The sequence below is a fragment of the Piliocolobus tephrosceles genome, chromosome 1 (genome assembly GCF_002776525.5).
Source record: "Piliocolobus tephrosceles isolate RC106 chromosome 1, ASM277652v3, whole genome shotgun sequence".
Classification (NCBI taxonomy): Eukaryota; Metazoa; Chordata; class Mammalia; order Primates; family Cercopithecidae; genus Piliocolobus; species Piliocolobus tephrosceles.
The window spans coordinates 170,565,651-170,577,017 of NC_045434.1; the positions used below are offsets into that span (position 1 = coordinate 170,565,651).

At 36.6% G+C, this 11,367-nt stretch overlaps 1 protein-coding gene across 5 annotated transcripts in view; it reads right to left on the bottom strand.

Annotated features, from left to right (window-relative positions):
- Positions 1–11,367, bottom strand: part of OSBPL9 (oxysterol binding protein like 9) — a 167,941-nt gene that overhangs the window by 82,197 nt on the left and 74,377 nt on the right. The window contains exon 1 of one of the 5 annotated variants that reach the window (XM_023188795.1): positions 6,384–6,508. The exons of the other annotated variants lie outside the window; for them this stretch is intronic. Within the exon in view, the coding sequence (XP_023044563.1) occupies positions 6,384–6,426 (43 nt within the window). The 5' untranslated portion in view covers positions 6,427–6,508. Of the gene's footprint in view, positions 1–6,383; positions 6,509–11,367 lie in introns of those variants that run through there. 5 annotated transcript variants of the gene reach the window in all.

Consider the following 11,367-nt stretch of genomic DNA (forward strand, 5'->3'; position numbering starts at 1 on the left):
CCTGTATGCAGCCAAAAAGAGAAAGAAAGAAAAATAAAATATTGAGATGTTTTGAATTTTTTAAGAAGAAATACTTCTAAATAATCCATAGGTCAGGAAAAAATATCTGCACTAGAAATTAGAAAACATGTAGAACTGAATAAATGAAAATATGACATATTGAAATTCATTGGATACGGTTAAAGTAGTGCATAAAAGGAAATCTGTAGCCTTAAATGCATATATATATATATAATGCATATATATAAATATGAAAGCAAAAAGGCTGAAAACAACAAGAATTTCAAAATGAGTAGAAAAGGAAATGATAAATAACATAAATTAATGAGATAGAGGGCAAACATTCAATAGATAGGTCACTAAAGCCTAAGTTGGTTACCTAAAATAACTAATGAAATTGATCAACTTCTAACAAAACTGCCAGGAGGAAGAAGGGACCAAGACAACACAAACATGATGGCACAAATCATTAATGTCATGAATGAGAAAGAGGACATCACAACTGATGCACATATTCATAATTCCCTGACTATAAAACTGAACATTTTAGTTAAGTGGAAAGTATTATTTAAAGAAATACAATTTACCAAAACTACCACAATAACAAATTTAAAAATTAGATAGTGCTATAACTATTAGGTTGGGCCACAGGAAAGTACCCTTTTGGTAGGTCAAAAACACTCTAATATTAAAATAATTGAAAATCATCCCACAAAGAAAAATCCAAGCCTAGAAGCCTTCACCAGAGAATTCTTAAGGAAAAAAATAATGCCAATCTCTAATACAGAATCTTTCAGATAATGGAAAAAGAGGGAACACTCCACAACTCTTTTTTAAGCCCAGTATAACTTTGAAACCAATCTGATAAGACTGATATTAGAGAAAAATTATAGGCAAAATCTAACGGAATAAACAGACATGTAAAAATCCTATATAAAAACATTACAATAGAATAGCACAATCTATACACTGATGCATGACTCTTTCCTCTCCCAGCGGAAAGTACTAAGAATAAAATGTAAAATGAATGAATAACCATGATCTTAAAAAATTAACAGATCATGTCCAAGTTGGGTTTATTCTAGAAATACAAAGTTGGTTGAATATGTGAAAAAAAAAATCGATCAACATCTAACAATACAAAAATATATATGGAACAAGGTAATTCACTACAACATTTTTTGTAACTTTAAAATACAGGCACGGTGGCTCACGCCAGCACTTTGGGAGGCCAAGGTTGGTGGATCACCTGAGGTCGGGAGTTACAGATGAGCCTGACCAACATGGAGAAACCCTGTCTCTACTGAAAATACAAAATTAGCTGGGTGTGGTGGCACATGCCTGTAATCCCAGCTACTCTTGGGAGGCTGAGGCAGGAGAATCACTTGAACCCGGGAGGCAGAGGTTGTGGTGAGCTGAGATCTCACCATTGCACTCCAGCCTGGGCAACAAGAGCGAAACTCCGTCTCCAAAAAAAAATGTACTGGAAACACCCTAAATACTCATACAGAGGAGAGTGGTTGAATAAATCAAGGAATACTATGCAGGTATCAAAAAGAATAAAAGCCAGTTGCAGCAGCACATGCCTGCAGTCCCAGGAGATGGGAGGCTCACTTGAGCCCAAGAGTTCAAAACCAACCTGGACAATACAGTGAGACCCCATCTCTTAAAAAAAAAAAAAAAAAGGAATGAGGAAGATTTCTTTAGTGATTTGGAGTGATTTTCAGATATACCATCAGATAAAATATTTTTAAAAAGCGAAATGTGCCTTTACTATAAGAAAAAAGGAATATCAGAAAACATACATGTATCTGTTTATTTGTGCAAAAGAAATATAGAGATTCTAAAGAAAACTAAATAAATTTGTTACCTTACAAGCCATGGGTGAGAAAGGATGGGAAGCCAGGAAGAATAGGAACAGGTTAGTAAGAACTGAGGTAATAACAATCTGAATATATCTTTTTGTATATATTCAGCCTCTCAGAACCATAATGTTTCACATAATTGAACCTCAGTGCCATGGAGTGAATGTTTGTGTTGCCCCAAAATTCCTATGTTGAAATCCTAACCTTCAACGTGATGGTATTAGGAGGTGAGACCTGTGGGAGGTAATTAGGTCATAGGGTAGAACCCTCTTTAATGTGATGAGGCACCTCAGAGCTGTCTCACTCTCCTTTCAACACATAAGGATATAAGGACAGGAAGTTCACTGTGCAACCTGGAAGAAAGCCTTCACCAGAACTTGAACATGCTGGCATCCTGATCTAAACTTCCAGCCTCCAGAACTGTGAGGAAATAAATGTTTGCTGTTTAAGCTACATAATCTATGGTAATTTGTTATAGCAGCCCAAACTAAAACATGAAGTAACTTTGAAAAACAGTATTTTGACTATACAGTGAAAGGATAGGAAAAAAAAAAAAAAAGAACCACATACAAATACAATACTCTAGTTAGTAAATTTTATTTTCGTAGGAGTACAGGTTAGCAATTCTGTAACTACAAACAAGTGAATACATTATAGATAATGAAAACCAGGTTTCTCACTATCAGAAAAAAATTAGAAATACAGAAAGGGAGAAGGCTAGAATAAACCTTGTGATGTTGAAATACAATTGGAGGTTTCAGTATGAACTCATGATTTTAGGTAAATAAATTCACAGAGTACTGGACTATAACCGAGAGACTATAATAAATATCCAGAAGTCCAATATTGATATAAAATAATTGAATAAGTAAATAAATAGGGGAGATGGGACATCTCTTCCTTTAGAAGAATTACAATGGGCCGGGCATGGTGGCTCACGCCTGTAATCCCAGCACTTTGGGAGGCTGAGATGGTGGATCACCTGAGGTCAGGAGTTCGAGACCAGCCTGGCCAATATGGTGAAACCCCGTCTCTACTAAAAATACAAAAATTAGCTGGGTGTGGTGGTGGGTGCCTGTAATCTAAGCTACTCGGGAGGCTGAGGCAGGAGAATTGCTGGAACCCGCAAGGCAGAAGTTGCAGTGAGCCGAGATCGTGCCATTGCACTCCAACCCAGGCGACAACAGGGAGACTCCATCTCAAAAAAAAATACAATGAATAAGTGTAGAAGGACTGAGAAAAATTAGACCATTAGACCAACACCACAGCAATAACTACTTCAGGCAAGATCCACTGACGACTCAAATCAGTAGGCAAAAGTGAGGAGAAACAGGAAATTGGCACAGACTCAAAGTATCTCCCACAAGAAAAAAAAGTATCTCCCCTAAATGAATAAATAATAATTTTACAAAGGAAAAATCTGGTACACTATCTTAATCAAGTGATCAAGGTTAACATCACCAGTAACAAGATTAATGGACATCCTATACCTCCCAGTACAATCCACTGAGACAAGGAAACAGCATCACTTTTGTGGTATTCTTGCCAAAAATACACAATTGCAATCAAATCATGAGAACATATCAGATGAATACAAAATGAGAGATATTCTACAAAATAACTGACCAATATTCATAAAAAATGTCAAGGTCATAAAAGATAAAAAACAAATGAAGAACTATTACAACTAACAGCAATGTGGCATCCTGGATTGAATCCTGGAACAGAAAAGCAGCATGAGAGAGAAAATTCAAATGAGCTCTGTAGTTTAGTTAAAAGTACTGTACCAAATGGGTGGAAGATCCGGCTCAGGACATCAGAGCCTGAATAGGGTGAAGAGGCCATGCATCATGTAAAGGCACAACCTAGCACAGGGCATGAGAGCCCAAAGCAAGAGGAAGAGGGAAGCTACACAACGGGAAAGTCCAATATGAGGAGTCAGAACCCAAGAAAAGGAAGGAAGGTGTCCACGTTGCAGTGAACAGGCTCCGCATGGCACAAGGTTTCCAAGGCTAAATGGAGTGACAGTGACATTTATAAAGGGAGGTGGATGATTGGAAAATAATTACATATGAAGGATTGATCAAATAAGTAAATACAACAAAGATAAAGTTTTTCTCACTTTTGGAAAATGGAGTTAAATATAGTAAGGGAAAAAACAGAATTATTTCTGTTGTGATAGCCTATAACTAGAGGTATCAGCATGACCTCATCACGGTTTTCAATATACATGTAGATAAACACATATGGAAATAAATATGAACATGGATGTACACATATGTACACATACGCACACCTCTATGTATGTAACACTCATATGTTTCTTAGCTCTCCAGAGGGCCTGGGAGCCATAACACTTTATAAGCAGTAACTAAACCTAGCACTAGGTGTTGATTTCTAAATATCATTTCCATTAGAAGAAACCAGCGCTCCCTGGAAAAACAGCTGATTCCAGAACTAGGACAGAGAAGGTATAAAATGAGCCTGGAATGTCTTTTTGTGTCAGAAAGTAAGGAAATACTTAAAGAATGACAGGGGCATGTTAAAAGGACACAGAAGTCAGCTTAAATAGGATTCCTCTGGCCAAATTGAGGGCAATGTGAGCATCAAAATAAATAAAGAGATTTGTGTTTGTAAAGGTTAACTCAGGGAAAGCTTCTGAGGCAAGGAAATTAAAGCTGAGTTTTAAAACTGAGCAGAAACTAGAGGCAAAGGTATGTGAGTGTATATGTGTGTGTCTGGGTGAGAGGGAGAGAGAGAGAAAGAAAGAAGTGGGGGTATTTGGAGAAGAGGGGGGCACTGACAGGGAAGACATTCCAGGTAAAAAAGACAGACTAAACAAATGAGGGCAAATTACTATACTATACAAAGAAATGAGAGCAAATTACTATACAGGAGCAGGAGCAGGAGCAGGAGCAGGACTAATGTATACATGTAGCTTTGCTACTTTTTTCTAGTGTTGACTTTAATAAGCCACTTGTATTGTCTGAATATGTATTTTTGTGCTGTTTTATGATAGTCCCGAAAAAATGAATATTCATTTTGCACCTTAAAATTGGAAGTTGAACTAAATTCTCCCTTTCAGCTGAAAATTCAAGAGTCAATATTATTCTGACTAATCTAATCCACCTTCTCCCATTCTCCTAGCATGTCAGTAAGCAAACCTCTACTCTAATGGATCTAATAGAAAAAAGGGTTTCGTGTCTATGAAGCACCAGAGACGTCTGGTTATTATTCAATCACAACAAATTGTTCATATGAGAAATAAAAATACAGTAATGGACATACACAATTCACAAACCACCTGCAGGGGCAGCTCTCTAGAAGTAAAATTAAAGCTATACTAACTCTGAGTGAATCCCTACCAAAAAAGGCCTAACTTAATGAGTCAGTTAAAACAACTTTGAGTACTACAGTATTTTACCAAACATATAAACAAGTTAACTCTTCCCCCCCTTTTTTTTATAATGTTATTTATACATTCAGTTTATCTCTAGAATTTCTTCTCTAGCAGCTACCACTTCTATTCATTATATTTTCCAGCTTGCTTTCCATCCTCTAAACCAGTGGGCTCCAAATTTTGTTTGACTGTGACCCACAATAAGAAGTACATTTTATAACATCACCCAATTCATATATACATATACACACATATGTGTACATACACACATAGATATAAACTGGAACATTCGTTTCATAAAAGAGTGCTTGCTCTTATTATATGCCATACACATTGATATTTTTCTGTCATAATTCATTTTTTTTTAATGCTGATTTGGGCCCACTAAATAGAGCTTTATAATCCATTAATGGACTGCAATCCAGTTTGGAAAACACTACTCTAAGCCACCCCAATGTCCCACAAAGCTATTGCTTTTTAGTATCTCTTAAGCTGCACAGTGTAAAGGCCAAGAGGGCTGACTCTTGGGTCCAAATCCTGGTCTGATACCTAGCTTTGACCTTATTCATTCTGACCTTGGGCAAGATACTTAAGTTCTGTAAGCTTTACTTTTCTCATCTATAATCTAAGAATATTACCTATGGGGATGGTAATAGTACCTAGACCTTATAAGGTTGTGAGATTTAAATGAGATAATTAATCCGTACAATATTTACCACAATGCCTGACATACGTGAAAATACCAATATGTTATTATTATCACATGTTCTATCAATCCAACAGAGAAAACAAGTTCTACTAATCTAGAGAACAATTTGCCAGAGAAAATTAGTAGACAAGAGATTACTGATAACTCCTAATTCCCAATAATGCCTGGCTTATTTGGAAACAATACAAGGTATGCACAGAGGAAAACAGTATTTAGTATGTAAAATATATTTTCAGGATTTTATAATCTTTGCTCATTTATTACATATCTAATCACATTTTCTATATTATACACATTTGAATAAGAGTATGAAGTTATTCAAAAGAGTTCACTCTTCCAGTGTAACTCACATAATCTAAACTACAAGAAATAGCTTTTAGGACAACTTTCTAAAACTCCTATACCTTACCATTCCTGATCCACTGCTTAGGGATCTGTCCTTCTAAAGTCATATCTTCTCCTTTAAGACACAAACAACTATGAATATATCACTGCCTGTAGACAAAAGGAAGTGGTTATTTGCCTGTTCTGCAATTTAAGTTAAAAAAAAAAAGTAACCTCTATAATCAGGAAGGCCTCCTTTTCTCTGAAAGTTATTGTGAAATAAAAACATTACACAAAAACCACATTTACAAGATAACTGCTGAGACACTGCTCAGGTAGCTACTGAGCCCCAATATGCATGGGGTACTACGTTTGGGATATGAGCAAGGATAAAACAATTTATGATCTCAAGTAATTAACAGTCTCCTGAAAAGTACAATAACTTGGTTGGGTAGTATATCGTTTGGTGAGGTATTATCTTCACCCATTCTTTTTTTTTAAGAAATAGGGTCTCACTCTGTTGCCCAGGCTGGAGAGCAGTGGCATGATCATAGCTTATTACAACCTCAAATTCCTGGGCTCAAGCGATCCTCCTGCTTCAATCTCCCAAGTAGTTAGGACTATAGGCACAGGCCACTATGGCCAGCTAATTTTTTATTCTTTTAGAGATGGGGATGGGGCTGGGTCTTGCTATGTTGCTCAGCTGGTCTTGAACTCTTGGCCTCAAGGGATCCTCCTGCCTCAGTCTCCCAAGCAGCTGGGATTATAGGCATGAGCCACAGTGCTCAACTATCCTCACCCACTCAGCCTCTGCCAACTAAGCAAAAAAAAAAAACAGGAACAGGGGATCTTTTAAAGAATTAAATTTAGTTTTATTTAGAAGTCTTATTGAGGACTGTTACCTAGGAGAGTCTTTTAGATAATTTTTGTTAGACTGTTCCAAAGTAGGGTTTTAGACCACAGTTTATATATTGGTAGTGGCAGTTTTGTAGGTGCTTAGAAGTTATAATAGAGCAAAATCTCATTAAAGTTTGGGTGTAAGGGTATATCTGGTTATATATTATGGAGGCATAATCGCTAATCTTGTTGGACATTATCTTATGTGCAGAAAGAGGCAACGACTAGAATCACTAAACTTGCCTTTCTAAAAATGCAGTGATTTAAGCTAGAGATGTGGGAAACTGTTCTATACTGTTTATTGTCTTTAGGGCTTTATTTATTTATTTATTTATTTATTTATTTATTTATTTATTTATTTGGAGAACTGTGCTCAGTCACTGAGTCAGGGCCTTTGTGAAATTTTGTTGGCAAGGGCCTTTGTGAAATTCTGGCAAGTAGAACGAGCAAACATTCTCATTTTCTTACATTTGCTGCTTTGTCTCACACCTCTAATACCTTTGCTTACTAGAATTCTATTCACTCTTCTGGGCTATGCTGCAATGTCAACTTCTCCACCTATGTTGCTCGTAATAACAGCACCTGCTCTCTCCTTCCTTAAACTTATTCAAATATTCCAATGTTCAGGCAGTATATAAATACATACACCATGTCACCATGTACCAGTCATTGTCTTAGGCATTAGGGACACAAATTGGAACAACAATTTAGAGCTCTAGTCTAGCAATAATCAGCGTCCAAATCTACCTTCCTGGTTTCACTTCCCAACATACTGTTCCATGAACCACTACACTTCTGTTAGACTGTATTTACTGCTCACATGACACAATTCTCTGCTTTTGCTCAAGTTGTTCCCTCAGCTGGAATGCCTGAGCCCCATCTCTAACTGTAAATAATAAAAGCGAAACTTACTGAGCATTTACTTTGTGTCAGCATGGTTCTAAGCATATAGCATGTATTAACTAAATTTTCACAACAACTACATGAGATAGGTATTATTATTATCCTTATTTTCTAGAATAAGGAAACAGAAAAGTTTAGTATTTCACAATGACATAGTACCTTAAAAGCAGCAATGAGAATGGAGTCTCTAGGCTTCAAACACCCTTAGTTCTGTTAAATAAACTCACCCCATCCCATTCTGTTTTTGCTGGACAAAGTCCTTCTTAAGGAATAACAATATAAACTTTTCTACAGTCTGGAGATAACGTAGGAAACAGAAAGAATGAACACCAGAAACTCTGGTCAGGAAACCTGGGTTCAAAAGGAGTTAGTATCACCAACTACCTCATGGTTCCACTGTGAAAATCAGGGGAAATAAGATATGTAACAACGCTGGGAATCCAATGAGATCGGGGGTCCTCAGTGCAAAACTATTTTCATACTAATACTGAAACATAATCTGAGTTTGTCATGTTTGCAATGATGCTGTAAGAGCAATGGTGGTAAAACTGTTGGTACACGAGCACAAATCAAGGCAATGGCACCAAACAGAACTGGTAGTCACTAAATTCTTCACCACTACATGCTTGCAGAGAAAAATAAAACATTCCTATTTATTTTAAGAATGCCCTTGAAGAAAAGCAGTAAACATTATCAAATTTCGACCCTCGAGTAAATATTTTTTAAATACATAGTCTCTGTGACAAATGGGAAGCACACATAAAGTACTTCTGCTACATACTAAAGTATGATGGTTATCTCAAGGAAAAGCATTTGTGCAAATGTCTGAGTTGTGAACTAATGGGCACTTTGTTAATAGGATATCATTTTTACTACAAAGAACAAATGACAAACTAAATTATTCACTCTTGGGTGTTTGGCAAACATTTCCCTGAAAATGAATGAAGTGAGTTTGTCATTTCAGGAAAAATTGACAGTATTTGTTGCCAAGTATAAAATTCAAGCTTGTAGGCAAACATTAGAATTTTGGAAAACATGTATTCACCAGCCACCATGACCTTGACAGATTCTGAAAACTTAAAGCCTTTTCTGGTAAGTTTGGAACAATATCAACAAATGTAATTTTTTTATGTCATAAAATGAAATGTGTCAATATTTGGAAGATCCATGTAATTCAGTAAACCAATTTGATTTTCAAATAACCAATGCATGATGTTACAAAATCATATAAAGCATAAAAGATCTATTCAAAGTGCCACACAAACCAATGGATTTTAATGTGATAGAGTATTTTTGTACATCAATGTCATTAATACAATTTCAGATTTCACACTGCAACTAAACTTTAAGTAACTATCACTTAAATTTTGGTGACGTATCAAAGAATATTTGCAGTTATCTAAAAAGGCTATTAAAATATTCCTCCCTTTTCTAACCACGTTATCTGTTGAGGCTACATTTTTATATACTTCAATCCGAACAACTCATCATAATAGATCGAATGCATAAGCAGATGTGAGAATCCAGCTGTCTTCTATTAAGTCAGACGTTAGAGAGAACTGCAAAAATCTAACATGATATCATTCTTCCCACTATTTGCTTGGGAAAATTATTATTTTCTCATTAATGTTAGTATAATGGGTTTTTTGTTGCTATTTTTAAATAAATAAGTACATGTTTTCAAAATCCCTCAGTTTTAATTTCTAAACTGGCAAATTAATAAATATAACTCACATAAACAAAAGCTGTTTAAAGTCCTTAAATAATGTTAAAAAGTGTACAAGGATCCTCGGACCAAAAAGTCTGGGAACTGCTAGTATATAGTACATGTGATATCTTACTTGATTGCTTCTTCCACTAGAATGTAAGCTCTTAGAAAGCAGAAGCTTGCCAGCCTTATTCATTGCTGTATCTCTGGCATTTTGCAAAGTGCCTTGCACATTTTCGTGTCTTGCTCATTATGGATCTGTGGGTAGTTACACTACAAATAGCAGGATGGATGCTGAATACAAATATCCCACTTAGATAATTAGATGGTTCAAAATGCAACTGACTATAATTTGGAACAAGTTGGGACATGTTGAGTAATCAGATGGTATATAATTTTTTTTTTTTAGAATTAAAATCAGCTCACACGAATTCAACCTAAGATGGTATTTTTTAAAAAGGTAAAAAGAGGTGAGGAGAGAGAATGACTAATTCACATGACTAAGACTAAAGTGATCTAAGCCCATGCTTTGATATCCAGGAAGTCTGAGTCATTATTTAAATAAACTGCTATCATATTAAGAACAGAGGTGAGATCAGATTAGAAAGATCTGTGTGCCTTACTACACCTTGGATATGCTTCTGTCAAAGCATCTACAACACTAGAATGCTCTAATTTGTTTACATTTTTTTCCCTTCCCTCGCTCAGCTATCCCTGAGGTTTGGGATAAAATTTGATCTATATTTTCTTCTTTTCTTTTCTCTCTCTCTCTCTTTTAAGACAGAGTCTTAAAAAGGATTCTATTGCCCAGGCTGGAATGCAGTGGTGCTAACATGGCTCGCAGCAGCCTCGACCTCCTGGGCTCAAGTGACCCTCCTGCTTCAGCCTCCTAAGTGGCTAGGACCACAGGTAAGTGCCATACCGGGCTAATTTTTTTTATTTTTTGTAGAAACAGGGTCTTGGTATGTTGCCCAGGTTGGTCTTGAACTCCCGGGCTCAACCTATCCTCCTACCTCCCAAAGTGTTGGAATTACAGGGGTGAGCCCACACTCAGGCTGATCCACATTTTCTTAATTTTCAAAGCCTGAAATTTTCTTAGCAACTAATTGGTAGTCATAATTATAGGACAAGTGATAATTTGTCACCTTTTCAAATGCTATCTTCTCAATGAACTCTTCTAAACAGCATAGACTAAAACCTGGCCCCCTAATCCAGCATTCCCAATTCCCATTATCCTGCACTACCTTTTTCTTTTCTCTATTATACTTATCCCTTCTAACATATACAGTCATGGACTGCAATAATGACATTTTAGTCAAAGACAGACTGCAGGCTGGGTGCAGTGGCTCACTGTAATCCCATCACTTTGGGAGGGCAAGGTAGGAGGACCACTTAAGCCTAGGAAATCAAGGTTGCAGTGAGCCATGATCATGCCACTGCACTCCAGCCTGGGTGACATAGCAAGACCCTGAAAAAAAAAAGAGAGAGAGAGAGAGAAAGAGAGGAAGGGAGGAAGGGAGGGAGGGAGGGAGGGAGGGAGGGAGGGAGGGAGGGAGGGAGG